General features: G+C 39.2%; 2 protein-coding genes across 4 annotated transcripts in view; both read left to right on the forward strand.

The window, feature by feature from the left end:
• ly75 (lymphocyte antigen 75) overlaps positions 1-12811 on the forward strand; it is a 116565-nt gene extending 103754 nt beyond the window's left edge. For both annotated transcript variants that reach the window (XM_067987396.1, XM_067987397.1), the window contains exons 30-35: positions 615-838; positions 1750-1924; positions 5049-5213; positions 6310-6432; positions 8520-8693; positions 10103-12811. In XM_067987396.1, the coding sequence (XP_067843497.1) occupies positions 615-838; positions 1750-1924; positions 5049-5213; positions 6310-6432; positions 8520-8693; positions 10103-10308 (1067 nt within the window). In that variant the 3' untranslated portion in view covers positions 10309-12811. The remainder of the gene's footprint in view (positions 1-614; positions 839-1749; positions 1925-5048; positions 5214-6309; positions 6433-8519; positions 8694-10102) is intronic.
• Positions 12812-18844: 6033 nt separating this feature from the next.
• cd302 (CD302 molecule) overlaps positions 18845-22520 on the forward strand; it is a 32573-nt gene continuing 28897 nt past the window's right edge. The window contains exon 1 of one of the 2 annotated variants that reach the window (XM_067987401.1): positions 18845-19051. In XM_067987401.1, coding sequence (XP_067843502.1) covers positions 18964-19051 — 88 coding nt within the window. In that variant the 5' untranslated portion in view covers positions 18845-18963. The remainder of the gene's footprint in view (positions 19052-22520) is intronic. The other variant, XM_067987400.1, reaches the window with a different exon arrangement.

The following is a 22520-nucleotide window of genomic DNA, read 5'->3' on the forward strand; positions in this document are numbered from 1 at the left end:
CATTCACCTCACACTTACCCTTCCGACCGCTGACCTTCCCATTCCCTCACATTCCCCCAATGACAGATGGCCAGAGGCCTTCTCACTTTCCTTCTCTTTCCCCTCCTAAGTTTTCCTCAAGAGACATTGTTTGCTTTCAAAATTAAATCTTACCTCAACCTGAAAGATTAACCATACCTTCCTCTCCCCACAGATACTGCCTGAGCTGCTGTGAGTTTACAGCATTTTCTGTTTTTTATTTCAGATTTCCAGTATCTGCAGTATTTTGTATTCTGCAGATCTCTATACCTGTACCTGTACCTAAAGCAGCACTCGTGCGCTGAGGGAAATTGTTTTATCCTGTCTGTCTTTGACAACCTCCTGGGGAGGTCCACATGTCGATCTGCAGTGAATAATATAATCTGTATTAACTCTTTGAATACTGTAGCACTATTTCTGTCCCATTTCATTGTTGTAAGTCTCAGTACAGAAAAAGCAGGTGCATTTTGTGCAACATTTCTGGGATTGAGAAGTCAGGAAGCTGAAGTTTTTTCCCTCAATAATACAATATGTTATAAATGGAGAATACAAATTTATAGTTCAATTTTAACATTTTTTTGTGATTTTTTTTTAAGCTCCTAATCCAAGTGACTTTCAGCCTCCACTTGATAAAGTGCAACATGGAAACCACACGTACAAGTTGATTCAGAAGAAGGTGAATTGGTATGATGCACTGCAACAATGCAAAATGTCTGGATATCAACTTGTCAGTGTCTATGATGAATCTCAGCATTTGTTCCTGAAGCACTTCGTGAAGTCAGACGGTTTTCCTCTTTGGATTGGCTTGTTCAGCCAAGATGTAAGTTTTCTAAAACAGCACATTGTCATCTTAACTGTATCACATTAATATAGTGTCCACAAGCAAAAATCAGTACATTGCTGTTTAAAAATGATGTACAACCTATACAGAGATATTTAGTAGCTTTTTTTTGTAAGAGCTTTACTTTCTGTTACTATGTCTTTGCTTTTATGACTCCCCAGCAATAGGTTCCCCAGACAGCTTACCTCCTGCAATGCCTCCACTAGTCTGACTTTTTAGCTAGAAGGTGTATGAGAAGTCCAAAATCAGAAGAGATGTAAAACGGGCTGCCGACTTGCTATCACCCGTTTTACACTGTTGCACAAAGTCAAGACTGTATGTATGGTTGCCTTTGCATGATCAGGGAGACTGCTTTGCAGAGAAATAAGAATGTAAAATTCATTTTTAAATTTGTAACTTCCTTCTTTTGCCTTGTTAGAATAGTTGTAACATAACCAGAGTTAGAACTGTATGAGAAAAACACATTACTAACTCTCCATTAGAAAGACTGTTTTGAGCTGCTAACTGACATTTTTAACAAAAGCATTTATGTAGTGCTTTATCATGTGTTCAGGATGTCCCGTGGCACTTTACAATCACTGGAAATGCAGTCACTGTCGTTATTTAGGCAAACATAGCAGCCAATTTGTGCCCAGCAAGGTCCCAGAAAGAGCAAATTAATGAATGGCCAGTCAGTCTCTCTTTCGTGGTGTTGGTTGAGGGAAGATGTTTGGCCAGATACATTGGGAGAATTCCCTGCACTTCTACAAATAGTGCCATGGGATCTTTTACGTCTTCCTCCGTTGGAAGAGGGGGCCTCAGTTTAATGTCTCATCTCAAAGATCCATTATAATTATTAATTAACTCATGGCAATTATTCCTTTTATTTAATTTTCCTTTTGTTATACCAGGAAGGATCGACATTCGAATGGTCAGATGGAAGCAATTCAGAATACAAACCGTGGGAGTATACACATCTTAATTCAAATGGCAGTTGTGTGTATATGGACACTAAAGGCTTTTGGAACCGCACTAGCTGTAACAGAATTGGTGAAGGAGCTATATGTTATGCTTCACAGAGTAGAAGTACGTATCAAAGTCTGACAAAATAATTTACTCTTTCCCAGAATTGTGGAAGTGAAAGCAAACTATGTTTTCATGTATCAAAAAATCTAATTCAGAATAACTTTTATATAAGCGTAAAACAAAGCATTATTTATAAGACGTAAATATAAGAAAGCACAAGTAAAGTTCTGGAATTTCTAAAAGAAAAACGCTTCATTTCTGCTGGAAATCCAGGCCGTAACCAGTGAAACAAATGATGGTACTTTTAATTTAACAAAATTTAATCAAAAATTTTCAGTTATTCTGAATTTGTTGTATTTTCACCAGAACAAATAGGACTTAAACTTTAGCTCATTGATATAGAATCATAGAAAATTTACGACATGAGAAGGAGGCCATTCGGCCCATGGTGTCCGCGCCGTCTGAAAATGAGCCACCCAGCCTAATCCCACTTTCCAGCACTTGGTCCGTAGCCTTGTAGGTCACGTGACTTCAGGTGCACATCCAGGTTCTTTGTAAATGAGTTGATGGTTTCTGCCTCAACCACCCTTTCAGGCAGTGAGTTCCAGACCCCCACCACCCTCTGGGTGAAAACATTTTTCTTCAGCTCCCCTCTAATGCTTCTACCAATCATTTTAAATCTATGACCTCTGGTTATTGACCTCTTTGCTAAGGGAAATAGGTCTTTCCTATCCACTCTATCTGGGCCCCTCATAATTTTGTACACCTCAATTAAATCTCCCCTCAGCCTCCTCTGTTCAAAAGAGAACAACCCCAGCCTATCCAATCTTTCCTCATAGCTAAAATTCTCCAGTCCTGGCAACATCCTCATAAATCTCCTCTGTACCCTCTCTAGTGCAATTACATCCTTCCTGTAATGTGGTGACCAGAACTATATACAGTACTCAAGCTGTGGCCTAACCAGTGTTTTGTACAGTTCCAGCATAACCTCCCTCCTCATACATTCTATGCCCCGGGCTAATAAAAGGAAAGTATTCCATATGCCTTCTTAACCACCTTATCTGCCTGTCCTGCTACCTTCAGGGATCTGTGGACATGCATTCCAAAGTCCCTCACTTCCTGTACATCTTTCAGTATCCTCCCATTTATTGTGTACTCCCTTGTTCGCCCTCCCCAAATGCATCACCTCACACTTCTCCTGGATTGAATTCCATTTGCCACTTTTCTGCCCACCTGATCAGTCCATTAATATCTTCCTGCAGTCTACAGTTTTCCTCCTCACTATCAACCACACAGCCAATTTTTGTATCATTTGCAAACTTCTTAATTATGCCCTCTACATTTAATTCCAAATCATTAATATAAACCACAAAAAGCAAGGGACCTAGTACTGAGCCCAGTGGAACCCCACTAGAAACAGCCTTCCAGTCACAAAAACACCCATCGACCATTACCCTTTGTTTCCTGCCACTGAGACAATTTTGGATCCAACTTGCCACTCTTCCTTGGATCCCATGGGCTTGTACTTTTTTGACCAGTCTGCCATGTGGGACCTTGTCAAAAGCCTTGCTAAAATCCATGTCGACTTCATCAAATGCAGTATCCTCATCGCGACCCTCCTTGTTACCTCCTCAAAAAATTCGATCAAGTTGCTCAGACATGACCGTCCCTTAACAAATCTATGCTGTCCTTGATTACTCGGTGCCTTTCCAAGTGACTGTTTGTTTATCCTGTCCTTCAGAATTGATTCCAATAATTTGCTCACCACCGAGGTTAGACTGCCTATAATTACTAGGCCTATCCCTCGCTCCCTTTTTAAACAATGGTACAACGTTAGCAATCCTCCAATCCTCCTGGCACCACACCTGTCTCCAGTGAGGATTGGAAAATGGTGGTCAGAGCCTCCGCTATTTCCACCCTTGCTTCTTTTAACAGCCTGGGATACATTTCATCTGGCCCTGGTGATTTATCTACTTTCAAAGATGATAATCCCCTGAATACTTCCTCTCTCACTGTTTATCCCATCCAATATTTCACACTCTTCCTTAACTACAATGTCTGCATCATCCCTCTCTTTTGTGAAGACAGACGCAACGTATTCATTAAGAACAATACCAGCATCTTCCGCCTCCACACATAGGTTACCTTTTTGGTCTCTAATCGGCCCTACTCGTTCCGTAGTTATCCTCTTGCTCTTAATGTATTTATAAAACATCTTTGGGCTTGATTTTACTTGCCAATAATTTTTCATGATATAATTACATCACTAGCACCCTGACTACATAATGTAGTACCTTGGTTCCACTGGCGTTGACAAATCAGAATGCTCCCAAGTTTCCAGTTGACTATGAACAAGTTTTTGTGTTGCTTTATAGCAAAATGGAGCACGTTCTTGCAGACTACTGTTGGTAGCTGTCTTGCGCTCAGATGATTGAAAAACCAATTATGATGAAATTCTCCATACTAGCTTATGCCCCATTGTTTTTTTATGTACATGCACATAGCACGTTCACACCATTGTATCTTCTTCAACGCTCTCTGATGTATTTGTGCTATTATATCTAATATTATAGTAGTGGCATTTTGGCGTCCTGTATGCAGATTACTGATTAGTATTGGGAGAAATTTTAGGATGGCTTTTAATTATTCAAACTGACTTGGGTGAGTGGGGATTCAGTTGGATTTATCTTACAATCACACAGTGATGAAGTTAATGTGAACAGCCATAAGGTCCTGCCTGACTCAACTTTAATGGTTTAATTTTTCATTTTAACTTTTATTTTCATTTGGGTTTTTTTTTGTGGGGGGGTGCAAATTGCTGCCATTGATGTCTCCAGTAGCCTGCCACCAAGAGGTACAAAAAACTTCCTAGTTGTGATTCTGTTCTGTTATTGCTCTTCCCTTTTTCCAAGCTGGGAAATGCTGCACTTAGCTGAAGATCTGAGTGAAGGATGATTACAACATGTATCCGTCTGTGGCACTAACACTGAATACCATTGCCCTGCTTTTGACACAAACATCCTTACGGGGAAAATCTTTTCAGTGCATGCAGAATATGTTAATGTAACTCGGAGTTAACAAAATAATTGTTAATGTGACCTATTCTATTCTACAGTTAAGATACTTTTAAGGTAAAGAGAGTCTGTATCACATTAAAGGTATCACTGAAAATATCTTTTTGCAGATACATCACCTAATCCGCAAGAAAAAAACTCAAAATTCTGCCCCCAGAAAAATGGGAAGTCACCATGGATCAGATTCCGAGAACACTGCTATGCATTTGACATGGGTTTATATAACTGGTCTCTATTTACCATGGAAGAAACCAAATCAGTTTGTCGTGAGCTAGGTATGTTCTGCTTCTATGTTTGGTGCAACTTACTGCAGCACCTGGTAGTGCTGAGGAAAACATCCAACACCTGTGATGAGGCACTCTGCGTGTACAGTATTTTGGATTCATTACTGGTTTAAAAAGGTTGATTTAAGCTTGCGATCTTTTTTTGCTCTGTCTAATTTAGAATGTAATTAATAGTAGTTCATGTCGCTCCATTCTATAATCTATAGATTGCCTGTTTAGGGCCCAAAAGTTGAAACAACTAAAACTAAAATGTATAAGCAACGAATTCTGCAAAGTATAACTTTTTTATGTAGCTATGTAATCATCTCAGTAAAATCTTTAAGAACGTAGGAATAGGAGTAGACCATTCAGCCCCTTGATCCTGCTCTGTCATTCAGTTAGATCATGGCTGTTCTGTACCTCAACTCTATTTACCTGCCTTTACTCCATACCCATTGATGCCTGTACCTAACAAAAACCTATCTATCTGGGTTTTGAAAGCTCCAATTGACCCAGCACCCACAGCCTTTTGGAAGAGTTCCAAATTTCTACTACCTTTTGTGAAAAAATGCTTCCTGATTTCACTCCTGAATGGCCTAGCTCCAATTTTAAGATTATGTCCCCTTCTTGATTCCCCAACTAGAGGAAATAGTTTCTCCTTATCTGCCCTATTAAATCTTTTTAACATTTTAAACACCTTAATCTTCTACACTCAAGGGAATACAAGCTCAGTTTATGCAACCTGTCCTCATTAGTTAACCCTCTAAGCCCAGATATCATTCTGGTGAATCTGCACCACCCCCTCCAAGGCAAATATATCCTTCCTAAGGTGCTCAAAACTGAACGCAGTACTCCAGATGGGATTTGACCAAGGCTCTATACAACTGAAGCAGAACTTCCTCCTCCTCTTTGTATTCCAACTTTCTTGAGAGATGGGCTAACATTCCATTAGTCTTTTTGCACCTGTCTGTTGGCTTTTAATGATGTGTACTTGAACTCTCTGCTTCTGTACAGTTCCTAGTTTCTCACCATTTAGAAAATACTTACTAAGTATTAAATAACATTCACTTTTATTGTTAATTGCAAAATACAAACTTTTAAAATCTAGATCCTTCTGCTACTGTTCTGAGCATAAAAAACAGAGAAGAAAATGATTTTGTAACAAGACAAATACAAGATGATCAGGGAATCACTGGACGAGTCTGGCTGGGGATTTTTCAAGATCTTACAGGTAAGGGCATATGTTTGAGCAATGAAAAGAAACCTTGGTACATGTGAAAAATCCTGCATTTATATATACATACCAGTAATCATATACAAGGAATGATTTTTTTAAACATTTGACACTGCATTTTCTAGTTATTTTTTTCCCTTTTCTCCAATTGGATCCTAAAACACTAACCCACTGGAACACAGTAAACTAGCGATCAGTTTTGTTCCAAAATGAGTTGTGGGATGACTCCTCTCCCTCTGTCTTTTTCTTCTCTGTGTAGGGGCCGGCTTAACTTGCATTCAGTAAGATGTAAGGTCAACTGTTTAGTGGTGTGGGGGATAGTGGGTACAAAGCACATCTGCCCACTAGGTGGCTTTTTATGCTGTTACTCCAATATTCAATTGCATATTTAAAAAAGAACCAAACGCTTGCATTTATATAGCTCGTTATCACTTCCCTCACAAATGTTCTAAAGTTCTTCACATTGAATTACTTGCTGAATTTTAATATAAGCAAATTTGATGGCCATTTTGTACAAAGCACAGTCCCACAAACAGCAAGATTTACAGCACTGGATGTCAGCCTAGATTATGTGCACAGATCCTGGAGAAGGACTTCAAACTATAACCTTTTGATTCTCAGGTGAGAGTGCTACCAGCTGAGCAATGCTGACACTTATATAATGCATGAATAAGTGCTAGAAGAGAGAAAATAAAATAAATGTCAGGGCATAGGACATATGGACTATTGTCATCGTATGCTATGTTGAAGGATATGGGTTTATCACCTTCAATTTTGCAATCTCGGTTGTACTGAGCTGTTGCTAAACATAGGCTAGACCCTTGTACATAAGAGAAGGTATTCACATGATACTGTCTCCAATGCTCTATTGTGCCGCATTCATATTTGACAGAAATCCACACTTTTTCATATTTGAAGAGCTAAATTTCACTATTTTGATGACCATCTAATTAACTTATTCCTACACTTAAAATATGAAGAAAGTAATGACAGACTTCTTAAGGCAGTTCTTTGAGGTACTGTAATAAGCTTTATGTTAATTCCCAAATCTACTGATTTTTCTCCAAAGCATTAATTTGTGGTTTTATGACAAATTAAATAAATGCATTTCTATAATAAATTCAAAGGAAAAGTTGAGATTACCCACTGGACATGTAATGCCTTTCTTCAGGTGCACTTATACAACATTTTTGAATTTTTTGCGTTGCCACACACAAAACCACTTAGCATCAACATAAAAGTGACAGTGTAACTCCAGAATCAGATCCTAATCCAAAACTGACTAAAGCCTACAAGAATGAGACTCCCTCAAGTAGGCTGTTTCACATCAGCTGCACTTGGCACCATGTAGAATACAACGCCAACATATTGTGAAGCTGGGTTTAAAAAGAGCTCAGGGAGTACCTTCTTAAAATTATTGTAGCGTCTTTTTATTGTTGTGACAAACTAGATGCTGCCACCTAACACCAGTAATGAAGCTCTGGATAGATTTCTCTCCTGGCTGGTAGAGTGCAATTTGCAGCAAGGGAAGCCTATAATATAACTTGGGTGTTGCTGCCTGTATTTGCAATTTACAGCAATTGGACCGAGACTATTAGTGCAATAAAACTGCAGTCCTCTAGGCACAAATGGAACCTCAAAGTCTGAGCACAATACTGGAGAGACTGTGGAGCCGGAGAAATTGAAGAACTGGTCCCCATTGCTAAGCTACCACTAATATCAACCTCCGTGCATGAGCGCACACACACATATTAATAAAAGGGATGGGGAAACACCAGAACCAAACGTAGCAAATTACCCATATTCAATTATCATTTACTACTGCAAACTGCCACTGTCATCCATAACCATTCATTGATGTGCAGTAGTTGTCTCAATTTGTCATTTGTATTGTTAACTAGCAATGTAAGACAATATATCATAACTCCCTAACTAAAGAAAAACTGCAACAGGTTTTTAAAAAATCTTCACATCTGCATCATAATCACAATCAAATACTTCTAAAGATTTCCCTCAGTTAAGATTCAAATATACCTGCCACAGTAATTTGTTAATCGAGTTTACACGTTTGTGTTTCTACACAGATAAATCCTTACAGTGGCTAGATGGCTCGAACCTTACTTATGCTAACTGGATTAATACAAATCTCACAGTTCCACCAAATGATAAGTGTGCTGTTATATCATCCAGAAATGGGACATGGATTCTAACCAGCTGTTCGAAGAGTCATAGCAGACTTGTTTGCAAAGCTCCAATGCGTAAGTTTTACAATCACATCCTTAAATGACTCTTTCTTAATTCTTGCCTGACATGTTAAACTAGATTTTCCTGTCTGTTCATTTTAGGGAAAAAGTAAATGTGAATTCAAAGTGGTGCAATGTTGGTAGGAAGCAATAAACTATTGATCCATGTTTAGCGCTGATATGAAGAATCTTACCACTCCAATCTTGTCACAAATTAAGACATGCAGATAGCTACACAGTCAAATTGTATTTTACTCCAGGTCAGACCTAGAGTTGGTGAGTTTAGCAAACATGAAGATTTCCAAGTAGCACCTTAGTAGTGAAATAAATCAACAGTACACAGAAGTTTTCTGTTTGGCAGCCTGAGTGTATAGACCATTGATGGGAATGTTGTAGTGGGACAGCAGGAGTAGAGAGCGCCGTGAGAGCACAGAGGGCATAGGAGGCGCACATCAAGCAGCTAGGGCGCCACAACAGTCGGCTTCCTGGACATGGCGGAGAAGCAGTGCATGAAAAGGCTCGTAACGGGGTTTGTGACTAAAATGTAACATCTAGTCCACCAAGTTCCAGAGTCAACCATCTGCCATGCAATATCAGTAGCCATGAAAGTCCCCACTGACCTCAACTTTTATGCCACAAAGATTTTCTCAGCCTCCACAAGTGACATCTAAGGTGCCAGGTACTTTGTTTAGCTTTTGGACATATGATACCTTTTTTCTACACATTGAAAGAACGACAGAGTGCAAGGGACATTAAAAATGATTCCACCAGTGGTGTCCAGGCCAGGCAAAGCAGTCTGAACCCCTCCAGAAGAATAATATATTTTTTTCAATTTCCTGGATCGGCCCCCTGCCTTTGGGGGATCATCAGAGTATCGTGTGGGGTGGGGGTGGGGGTAGTGGATGAGGTGGTCTGAGCAATTACATTTCCCCCATGAGTGGGCAGCCAGCCAGTCACATTTCCAATAATATGGGGCAGGCGGGGAACAAAGATGCTCCCTAAGTAGTGTGTGTGCTTGCCTGCCACATGCAAGTGAGATGCCCTCACACTGACCCTGCAAACTCCAGTGAAGGTCAGTGTTAAAGGGCAACAGGGGCGTGCTGCCAGTGTAACTGCCGGGATGGACACCCATGGAATTTCAGAGCCAAGTTGTTCATGTCCCTTATCACTCGTTGTGGGATAATCACACTTTGTCTGCTTTCAGCAGTTCAAGTTTCAAGTTAGGCAAACTGGGGAATGTGCAGCCAGATTATAGGATTTGTATTCTTGGTTAAAGCATCCATAATTCTACTTATAGCAATCATTATTGCAATATGTTTTAATTTACTGAATGAAGCAAATACTCATTATTAATCAGTTTTGTTTACATTTTTAAAAAAAACGTATTATTAAAAACAAATCTTTTCATTTTTGTTGTTTTGCAGGACCCAGTCACAGAGTTGCAGCTTTAGTGATAACAGTGATTTTTTTCCTAATGCTAATCGGTGGACTTATGTGGTTTTTGTACAAAAAGAATAAGTGGCGATGGGCTAATCCCTTTGGAACAGTACACTATGAACGTAGTTATAATGATCCCACAGATGCTGATAGTACAGTTATGATAACAGAACTTAAGGAATTCCATGATTGAAACCTACTGGTAGTTCTGTTACCAAAATGCTTAGAGAATTTTCAAAACATTGATTTCCTTTGTCTTTTAATTTGATAGATTGCTAAATAGTTTCACTTATATAAATATTTCCTGATTTGCACTACTTATACTTTTGATAAACACTGCTACATAGTTACCACTGTAGCAGTTTCCAGAGGTTATTGTGTTCTGTTGTGAAATATTTGCTTTAAAAACTTATTTTTATACTGTGTTAAATAAAAATTCCAGTGTTGCAAAGAATCATAATATATGCAAGGTCTAAATTCCAAAAAAAAACCTTATAATAGCCTTCTACCAATCATGTGTTGCAATATCCTGCAGTTGCATATGTGACAAAGACATTTATTGATATCTTAAAGCCATTGGAAATTTAATATTCACAAAGAAAAATCAAATGTGTATATTTTAAAAAGTAATATATATCTATGATGTGTTAAAAGCCATAACATATGTTTGGGTTTTAGATAACTTGTGCAAATTGGTGAAAGTTGCTATTGTTTATGAAATCATCCTAACTCCTTCATGTCAGTGCTTGTAACTTCCTCCTCAGCAGAATCTCAGTTAAGAATTCCAGTTATGAACTGATCAGTTCTCCAAACATAATATGTACATTAATAACCACATTAATGTACACATTATATTCTGTTTTACTCTTTTTATTGGACTGGGTTTATTATAACTCCCTACTATTATAATAGTGTACAATAAATTGAAATTACTGTTTACAGTAAAATCCTCTTGAAAGCAAGGCTTGTTTTAATTTGTAAAATTACATTATATGGATATTTTAGACATCTCTGGTCCAAAGTCTTTATTTTTGAGGTTCTGCTGTACTTTTATTGTATGCGTATTCATAGAGCTGCAACTATTAAAAATTTAGATGTAGAGATTAATTATTGAAATTTTTTTAATTGGGTGATTTGACAGAAGCAGTTCTAATTGATGAACATTGGTCTACCTATGACTATACTACTGTTAGAAAGTTCAATTTAGTGAAAGTTCAATTTAGTGAATGCCACAATGCTCATATGGTGTAAGGAAAGAGCATAACTTGTTGCTTTGTGCATATAATATAAAGACCAAAAAGGCATAGCATTACTGAATTGTATTGCTGAATATCCTTACCTTGAATTATTTTTTAAATCGTGTGAACTAAATTCAGCAATTGTACCCGTGAAAATTAAACATCTGTAACAGTGCTTGAATGGCCATTTTAGTATTATAACTTCGCAATTTCTTGGTTTTTTTATATGTATATAAAATTCATCAATTTCACTGCAAAAAATATCTAATGAATCTTAACTGAGGTCCTAACAGCCAAACTTTAATACGTGGGTTAGGAAGAGGTGTGGGTGGTGATGTTTGATCAACTCTTTATCTCTCAAAAAAAATAATTTGTGGAACTTGTCAAATTTAATTTTTAAAAATAATTTGAAAAGTAGTATTCCTCCTTATGTATTATGTGATTTTAAATTTAATTTTGATTATTTTGTACCATAATGCCATAAATTCTGTACAATTAGGTGGGTAATTTCAGAGCTATGCAATTGTGCTTGAATGAGTTATCTTTCAGTATTTTTCAGCGTTTTTTGCACACACAGTTGATGTTATTGACACATTATTTTGATAAGAGGACTTTTTCATGATATTTAAGGGGTAGGGGCAGCTCAACATTAAATGCCTCACTCCCAATTAGGTACCAGATTCTGATTCCAAGATTGACTTGATTCTGTGTATTTAATTTTGGGTGACTTTACTTCATTCTCAGGCTGTGGTCTAGAAAAATGAGTACAGTGAGGTTGATGTACCCTCTTTTCATCTCTTGGACCTGGGTTTCAATTCAACTTGAAATGAAAGTCTCTTCTGTCTGTTAAGGTTCCTATGCAAAATGGTTTTGGGCAATTGTAACTCAGTTCCTGTAGGGAGTAGGACCACAGCACAAAACTGCATTTCATTTTGTAATCTCATTGAGAGGTCACAAGAGTTGCAAGTGAACAAAATGGAAATGCTACATTGGGGCAAGAGAGGTTACTGCTTTGAAGTTAAGATTAAGGGAAATTTATTAAGTGACCTATGCCGCATTTGACTATCGAGTGCTTTATGTTAATACTAGGTGTCCGTGATGAGAAAGTGTTCAATTTCACCGAACTAACAATACTCACCTTGGTGAGCGCCAAATAAACTCTTGCCCCGTGTTTCTTGTAAGGCAGTTGTGGAGCTGCATCTTTGGTGATCATGGAGAAACCTGTGGTACAAATAATTCTACTCGTGGGGATTGGTGATACATGCAGAAAATGGAGAGAGAAATATTTTCTAAAATATAGATGGGTGTAAATATATATAAATTTCTTGCTCAGCAAAGCAGGCTTATTTGATGTTTAAAAGGTGTTCTTCTAAAATGTGTTTTTGTATATATATGTTCTGAACCATGCCTTTTGCTGTTACTGGAAGCTGTGAAATAAACTGGAAGGAAAAACTATCATTATTTGTGTGGACTGCTCTTTCACATACTGATGTATATTACTACAGCCATGAGTTATCAAAAGCAGTGCATGGCTAATTATTAGAGTGCCATTGTTTTCCTTATCTTTTGTAACTAACTGTAGTGGCTAGGGATATCATAAAATAATTATTCGTTATACATATGTAACCAATGCACCTTGTTGGGTATGGTAGCCTAGCGGTAATGATGCTGGACCAGCAACCCAGAGGTTGAGTTCAAATCCCACTGTGGCAAGTTGTGAAATTAAATTTAATAAATCTGGTAACTTGTGGGCTAGCACCAGACAAATAACCATGAAAGGCTATCAGATTTCATAAAAATTTAACTGGTTCACTAATGTCCTTCAAGGAAGCTTTCCTGCCACCTCTACCTGCTCTGGTTTGCATGTGACTCCAGTTGACTTAGTGCTCCAGCAAGCCATCAAGTTGTGAACAATTGATACAAAGTTAGGTTTGTCTGATTTTCTTATTACTTATCAGCAATTATCCAGGCATCTTATCAGGTTAGGTCTAAGGCAATCTTGTCACAACTGACCCTGCACCCTGCTGGTGCTGAAGTTGGGAGAGATGTCCTGCAGACTCTCCAAGCAGCAAATATCCCAGACTTTTCCATCACCATCCCTGGTTCTGTTTCATCTCTGGTGGGAGAGACCCACCAGAGGTGGGAGTGGCCATGGGGTCCTCAGCATCAACTCCAGATTCCATGAAGTCTAATGATTTCAGGTCATACAAGGCCAAGCAAACTGCCTGCTGATCACCATCTACTGCCAGCACCTCCTCTCCCTCACTCCACAACTGACAAATCTACTTCTCCATGTTCATCATCACTTGGAGAAGTGCTGAGGGAAATAAGGGCACAGAATGTACTCTGGGAGGAGGATTTTCATGTCCACCTCCAAATGTGGCTTGGTAGGACCACCAGTGTCCAGGCTGGCTGAAGGACCTAGCTGCCAGATTGGGTGTGCATCAGCCAGCGAACTGTCTTTAGCTGCTTCATTAATGACCTTCATTCAGTTGTTCCTATGATTTTCTGATACTGGTGTCAAATAACTGCCTGTAATGTTATAATCTAGATACTGTCCAAGGGGAAAACATTACTTGGGACACACAACAGGTGGAGAGCACCCACTGTCCACATGTTGTTATCGCCGTGAAGCCCAAGCCATTTTGAGGCCTGGGCCTTATTTACATGCAGCCTCTCAGGAGCCAGGGTTTTTAGAAGGTGCCGAATACCCCTAATCTCATAAAACCTCTGACTCTTGTGAACAACACCACACGGGGTCTACTAAAAGACACATGCCTTCATTCTAAAAAAAAAAGTGGTGAACCTTTTTTCAGTAATAGCTGTGCATTAGTTTCATGTCACACTCAAGTCATGCAATTACACTTTTCATCACTATCATGTGAAGTCACAAGTGAGGTATACAGATTGTTAATCAATAGGATATATTCCATATCCCACTCAGAAAAATGTGGATTTAATTGATACGATACCCAGGATTCCCCTCCCAGTGGCAGTGAACTGCTGGAACAGGGCAGGACTTCTGCCCACCCTTTTGACACAGCCAGAACCCTGACCCAGTTTCCTGGGTTGGGGGTTATTGCATAGATGGGCAGGCTCCCAGCGGGATTGCTGCCACCAAATGAGAGTCCACCCTAAAAAAGAGGGAAATTCTGCTAGTGTTGAAGTGAACTGTCGTAACAGCACAAGAAAAGCAAGAAGCAACATTGAAGGAGGCGAGGCACTCTGACGATTGCAATTGATGTCAAACTGAAGGCCTCAGCCGAGATGGAACCGAGACGGTTGTGGTTACTGCTAGGGGTAGGATGGAGGGAAAGAGGGCCACTACAAGGTCCTCTCCCTCCATGGGGGTACCTTGGGGTTGTCACCGGCACTTTTGGGGCCTATCGCCATACACCCCATGACGGCCCTGGGAAGCAGCCATTTACATGCAGCGGGCAGGGATGGAGTGGCCAGCAGTAATCCTGGCGGAGCAGGAGGAGAGAAATGCAGGGCAGGTAGTAAGACAGCAGTAGACCTCATCTCCCAATTTTTTTCTCATTGTCCGCCACTATCCCGTCCAATTTCGGGCAGAATCGTAGAGGAGAATCCAGCTCTTTGTCTCTTTTTGATACCTTTTTCAGCTTTATTTTTGTTTCAAAATCTTGTATAAATGATGTAGTGCTTATTGCTTCTAATATGCAGTGCTGGGAGTCCAGGCTCAATAACAACATTTTGTATACATGTCCCAACTTCGAAATGTTGCGAAGACTATAAACTTTATCCGAAGAGCAGCCATGTAAGTTGAAGCACTTTTTTAAAATCATAAAATGTTTACAATTTTGAAATAAACAAATGTCATAACAAGGCTTTTTCCACAAGTGTTCCTTTGAAGGATGAATATGTATCACAATAATGGGCCTATACCCAATCCTGCAGTAGCTACATTTGTAATGTTATCTTGCTTATTACAAAAGAAGTGACTAAAACAAGAAATGCAGGAGGTCTGTTTTAATTTTGACCAAAATTATTCTGTTGAAAAAGCAGATTTGTATGGTTTCTCCAAATAAAACAAATGAGGAACAGGATTAATAATATATAGAATGGCAATTGTATAAATGATACTCAAGGTTGTTTATTAAACTGGAAAAGAACTGCTCACCCTAAAGGCACATTTCAATTATTTTCATGACACTTCATTAAAGCTTTTAAGTGAAGTAAACCGCAGTAACCTATGCTCATTTCCCCAGACTGTTCTCGCACACATCCTGGCAGACAGTTACAGGACGTCACTGGCAGATGTTTGGGAGCAAGCCACCTGTCACCAATTCATCTGGTGAATGATGTGTTTCTCTGTGGACCTGAATAGTCATGATGTGGAGATGCCAGTGATGGACTGGGGTGGACAAATGTAAGGAGTCTTACAACACCAGGTTATAGTCCAACAGCTTTATTTAAAATCACAAGCTTCCAGAGGCTTCCTCCTTCGTCAGGTGAGTGTGGGATTCCATAAAGGTACTGCATATATAGTCAGAGATATATATGCAGTACCTTCATGGAATCCCACACTCACCTGACGAAGGAGGAAGCCTCCGAAAGCTTGTGATTTTAAATAAAGCTGTTGGACTATAACCTGACCTGAATAGTAAACAGGGAGAACATAGCTGAAAAGTAAAATGGAAGGTTATTAAATGTATATCTTTAATCTGTGGGAACTACAGTTCCCAGACATGGAACAATCAAAGAACTTTTCATTGTTATTTTGTAACATAGAAAAGTTTTGAGCAGAAGAAAATTGGGCCATAGAGCCTACCCTTCCGAACCTCCCATGTGGTCCTTTACCATGGTTCTGGAACTAATAGCCACGCATTCCCTTTTCTAAAAACCTGCCATAGTTTCCAGTTCTGCCACCACTGCTAGTAATCTGTTCTACAATTCTGTAATTATCTTACTAAAAAATTGGTGTCTAAATCTTCTACTTTCTTTCAATACCCTTAATTTTAACCTGTGTCCTCATAGTCCTTGAATCCTATGTCCTACAAAAGAACTTTCCTGGATCCAAATTCTTCACACCTAGCAATTTTTAAAAACGTCTATCAAATTGACCCTCATAGGAACAGATGTAGGCTCTTCAGCACCTCAAGTCTGTTCTACCGTTCAATTAGATCATGATTGATCTGTACCTCAATTTGATATACACGCCTTTGCTCCATATCCCTTGATACCCTTACCCAACAAAATCAATCGATCTCAGTCTTGAAAATTTCAATTGACCCAGCATCCACATCCTTTTGGGGAGAAAGTTCCAGATATTCATGACCATTTGTGTGAAAAAGTGCTTTCTGATTTTGCTGCTAAATGGTCTAGTTCTAATTTTAGGATTATGCCGTCTTGTTCTGGATTCTGCCAGGTAGATAGTTTCTCTGTATGTACCTTATCAAATCCCTTTATCAATTTAAATACCTTGATCAAATCACCCTCAACCTTCTAAACTCAAGGGAATACAAGCCAAGTTTATACAATCTGTCCTTTGTAATTTAACCCTTTAAGCCCTGGCATCATTCTGGTGAATCTGGGCTGTACCCCCTCCAAGGCCAATATAACTTTCCTGACATTCGGTGCCCAAAACTGAATATAGTACTCAGCTGGGGTCTGACCAAGGCTCTATATGACTGAAGCATAACTTCCCCATTGTATTTCAGTCTCCTTGAGATAAAGGCTAACGTTCCATTCGCATTTTTGATTGCTTTTTATATCTGTCCACTAGTTTTTAGTGGTTTGTGTACATGAATTTTGTCCTCTTCCTCTGCTGTGAAGACTGATGCAAAGTACTCATTTATCAAGACTGCCATTTCCTTATTGTCGATTATATCATCACCTGCAACTGTCTTTAATGGGTCTACATTTCCCTTAGCCACTCTCTTTCTCTTAATATATTTATAAAAACTTTTATTGTTAACCTTGCAAGTTTTTTTTCTGTATTCCCTGCAGTCAGCAGCAGCTCCCTCCCAGTAGCAAGATGTCATGAGAATAGTGCCATCTCAGTCCCATTAGCCCCTTTTAGCACAGGAGCACCCACTACATCTTGCAATACTGGATTTCAGGTTGTACCTTGGAGACGGACTAGAATCGGAGAAAAAAAGGCACCTTTTCCACCCAGGAAAAAGTAGGTTAGCTTCTTTGGAGTTTATTGTATTAAAGGAAAGTGCACACTTACGTCGTGCTCTGTTATTCATTGAGATTAGTCATACAGGAAAGGATGCGCTTATTTGGTGCTGATTTATTCAATAAGGTGATTGTTATTGGCGTGGTCATATTATAGGCAAATAGGTGTGATGTATTGTCATGATCTAAGATGGGTACTGGATTGAAGGATCAATCCTTTATTTGAAGGCGGGGAGAAGTTACAGCAGTGTTGATCAAGGTAGAAGAGGAGACATCAGTGATTAGTTGAGCTCTGCTGCCCCTTTCAGCAGTCACTGAGAAGTCCTCTGAGTGAGAGCCATCCTCATGCTCTCCTTTGTATACTTCTGCCTCCAGCCCCTCCTGATATGTCATGGCAGTGAAAGTGCCCCTTTAAGACCGTGATGGCACTTTGAATGATCACTGTGATGAAGCATGGCCTCATTCTGGTGCTCCTCTGCTGCGGTCGCACGACTCTTTGTGGGGACATTATCCATGGGAGCAGTGGATATGCTTTTTCACCCACAATCCATTGACATGATTTTTTTCCTTGAAGAACTATAGGAAAGTCAAATTCTGAAGTATGAATGCATTGTGACAACTTCAAGCAAATCTCACATTTCAGCAATTCTCAGGCTCAAAAGCTCAATTCCACCACATATTTCTCATTCTAACTTATCCCTAGTGCATTGCAAGCGTAAAATCGGGAAATTTGGGGCTGCAATTGTGCTGGTATTCATTTACATATTATTTGGTGGCTAAAAACTCAGTGGGCAGATCGTGGGAAGGGCCAAATCTCATTAGGAAATTTTGGGGCAGAAAACCAGCAGCAATGGCTTTCATCCCAATTTGCTCACCAGGAAAAGCACTTGCCCTGATTTTACACTAAAAAATGCTGAAACTGGAGTGGAGTTCCAGGGCTGGGGCAATTGACTAGTATTACCATATAAACAAGCAATGCAATTTTTCAAATACAAAGTTGTACTTGTCACACAAGGTTACTTTTATTTTTGGACAAACTATCTGGAATATTTATAACTAAAAGAAAATGAACATTTGCAACTAAATTTGGAGTGTTTCATTATTTCTTTATTCTGGTGCTTGATAAATCATTTGGCAATCAGCCTGTAGTACTACAGACTGTGCACAGATTTATAACTAAAAATGTATTTTCAATTAAGTGAATGTTTCGTGTGGAAATGTTAACACGTGTGTTGTCTTTCTCCGTACTTAACAGGCGTTGCAAGTTACATTGGCCTCATACGCAGTTCCCACTAAATTAGCCAGTTTTATTTTTTTTGCCAATTCGTTTTGCAACATACCACACAGCAACGCAAACATGACGTATCTAAAGTTCAAACGTTCATGAGGGTGGAGTAATGGCTCCTAACATCTGTTTTCAGATACTGTGAAAAGTCTGGAAAACGTCTGCAGATTGAGGTTTAATTATGGATGTTATGAAAACTCGAGCTTTCTACTTCGTGTATTTGGCCGCATGGTGTCTTCCTTTTTCTTCGTCATCCGCAAACAAACAGGGTGAGTTTTGGACTTTTCTTTCCTTCATAAATCGGAACAAAACTTCCGAGATTTTTGAAATCATTGCTTCATCTCCTCCTCCGCCAAGTTAGAAAAGTTATAATAAACGATCTGTACTCTGCTCTATTTTATAATATTTTGGACTTATTCGCTAACCGCTGGTTAAATTTTAATCCAGAATTGCTCGCTGCTCCGGAATGTCGTCCTGACAGAATCTCGCCTTGAATGGGGGGGATGATTGACAGCTGGGCGCTCGTGATTTCAAATCTACCTCAGCACGTGGTCATTCAGAATAAGTTTAAAAATGACATTATACTTTAAAAAGCTGGAATGCAGGGCTGCATTTATCGCCCTCTAACGGTCAGGCAATCTTGCGCGGGTGACAGATTGATTCCTCTTAACGAAGAGTTGCGTTGTATTGATTTGAGTTTTAAAGTTTGGACATTTCCCGGATCCTGACCAGTCTTTAACCAAAGCATTTCAGCATATCATTAAACCTCTTCAGACGAATTCTGCCGAAAGCTAAACAGGGATAAAAAAAACTGTGCAAACTTTGCAGTTATAAATGCTTCACTAAAGCAGTACAGTAAGATGAGTATTTCGAAAGTAAATTTAGCTTATCTGTCTATACATACAATTATAAATCTGTAATACTTCAGTAAGCCTATAAAGTTGCCGATTGATGTGTCACATGGTTATCATGAACCAATCAATTCCTCACAAGACCATAAAGGCAGCCATTTCTTATCTTATTTTTATATCTAGTTTTTTTTAAAATCACATTTCTTGTTCCTTTTTTTCCTCATGGCTAGTTTCCAACCCACTCAGCTTCTCTGCTGTGCTTAACCCAATTGGTCTTTTCTCCCTCCCATCCCAGAGTTGTCATTTCTGGTTGGAGGTATTCCTGGGGGTTTCATCACATGACATCCAATTAAATGACAACTCTCCTTTATTTGTATATTTCATACAATGGTAACAACCATAATAATAACATAATCATCACGTTCCTCACTAACCTGAGCCTTGAATGCAAGAAGTGTCTATCGTGGAAGTTAAAATCAGTCTGTGTACAAATTGTAAATGCATTGATTACTCAGAGCCCATTTTAAAGACAAGTTGGGATCTGCTGAGGGTTCATGTTGAGGAATACATGATTTATTCTGCCAACTGCAAAGACCTCTCCTCAGTCATATAATAGCCTGGAGATTCCACTGGGAAGAACCAAGCTGATAAATAAACTAGACTGACTCCCCAGGCTGCACAGTTTGGGACAGTGACACTATTATGTCTGATCATAAGCTTTTCACTAAAGTGGATGTTTGACCTACGGTGCTAGGTGACAGTGATTACAATATCTCATGTGAAGGGACTTAGATCCTTTTTATTGCATTATCTGTATAATAAGGCAATTAAGCCCAGCTCGTTTAAGCCACAACACCTGATTACATTCTTTATGAAAGTGGCTGTTAAATTCATGCATCCCCACTTTAAGCCTTTGGCCTGAAGATGCTGTCCTGTAAGATGGTGATACTTTTGGACCTGATCTCAACTAGATGGGTCTTGGCAGCAACCATAATTTAGTAGGAAGATTCAGTAATCTGAAATTCCTATCCACGGCAGTTTCAGAATTTTAGCAGAAGAGGTTGTGGTTCTCCTTTATTCCGGTATCTCATAGGCCTCAGGAGCGTATTTCTACCATGTGAACATAAAGATAACATATTCTTTCTTACCTCTCAGTTTGCTTTGAAAACCTCATAGTTTTCTAGATATACTTCTCAGTTTCTGAAAATGATTTTTAAGGAAATAAATAAGAATCTACATTGTTGAAGCAAGAGTTTTCAACCCTTTAATCAAATAGGAAATTAGACCTCTAAAGGGAGATTTTCCTGAGTCGGCATCCAGGCACACTAGAATATAGGGAAATCAGGCGGGTCAGAGAGTTTGTCTGGAAAGGAACAGGCCTGGTTTTCCTTCCATTGATTCAAATCTTTTTTGCTGAAATTATGCTCAAAATAACTGCAGATAATGATTAGGAAGGTTCATGGATTGACAGTCTGAAATTGCTTAAAGGGACCTGTGATTGTTATGGTTGGGCTAAACTACTTCAGGCATCGCAGATGGAGTAATACACATTTTCTCAATTAGTCGCTATGCTATCTTACTCTTTGACATCAAGTAAATATTTTTGGCAGATTGCCACACACATGTTCACACACACATTCCTTGCCAACATTTACCTCCTAAAAGAGGGAAGTCATACTTTTATCAGTTCAGAGTCCTCCAGCTTCACTACACATTCCCGACATCTACTATCACCATTCAGCAGAAGCCTATCTTTTCTTTTGGGTTCCTAATGTGTTCTCACATACCCACTTCAGCAATACTCCAGTTCATGATTTCTTCTTTTGTTCTTCTGCTCAGATGTAGCATAATTGGAATTGTTTCTCCATAGATGCTTCCATATAAGAAAACAATCAGTACACTAGGATAGATGCACCTGTTACCATGGCCGTTGCCCTATAATGTTCCAGTTCCTTAACCACAAGTTTGTTTGGTTGTTCTCTCTTAGCTTATTTTAAACCCTCCTTTAAAGCTAGTAAATAGCCATTCACCTTTGCTGGACTACTCAGCCCTTTAAGTTGGTCATTCAGATCCTCCTTTGGAAGTTGCTGTTGTAGCAATTTTGTATTCTCCCTTTTTGGCGCAGTTGGTAGCACTCTCGCCTGCGAGCCAGAAGGTTGTGGATTTAAGTCCCACTATGTTATTTGAGTGAATTATCTAGACTGACAATGCATTGCAGCACTGAGTGAGTGCTGTTTTGTCAAAGGTGCCATCATTTCGATGAGACCTTAAACTAAGGCTGTCTGCCTGCTTAAGTCAATGTAAAAGATCCCATGGCACCTTTTGAAGAAGACATGGGAGTTCTCCTGGTGGCTTGGCCAACTGTTGAGTGAGTGGGCAAATAAATGGCAGATGCAGTATAATATGGATAAATGTGAAGTTATCAACTTCGGAAGGAAAAACAGAAAGGCAGAGTACTTTTTAAATGGTGATAGATTGGGAAATGTTGATGTACAAAGGGATAGATTGGGAAATGTCCTTGTACACCAGTCACTGAAAGCAAACATGCAGGTGCACCAAGCAGTTAGGAAGGCAAATGGTATGTTGGCCTTCATTGCAAGAGGATTTGAGTACAGCAGCAAGGATGTCTTACTGCAGTTATACAGGGCCTTGGTGAGACCACACCTGGAGTATTGTGTGCAGTTTTGGTCTCCTTACCTAAGAAAGGATATACTTGCCATAGAGGGAGTGCAGCAAAGGTTCACCAGACTGACTCTTGGGATGGCAGGACTGTCGTATGAGGAGAGATTGGGTCGACTTGACCTGTATTCACTCGAGTTTAGAAGAATGAGAGGGGATCTCATTGAAACATATAAAATTCTGACAGGGCTAGACAGACTGGATGCAG

The sequence above is a fragment of the Heptranchias perlo genome, chromosome 7 (assembly GCF_035084215.1).
Source record: "Heptranchias perlo isolate sHepPer1 chromosome 7, sHepPer1.hap1, whole genome shotgun sequence".
NCBI classification, from domain to species: domain Eukaryota; kingdom Metazoa; phylum Chordata; class Chondrichthyes; order Hexanchiformes; family Hexanchidae; genus Heptranchias; species Heptranchias perlo.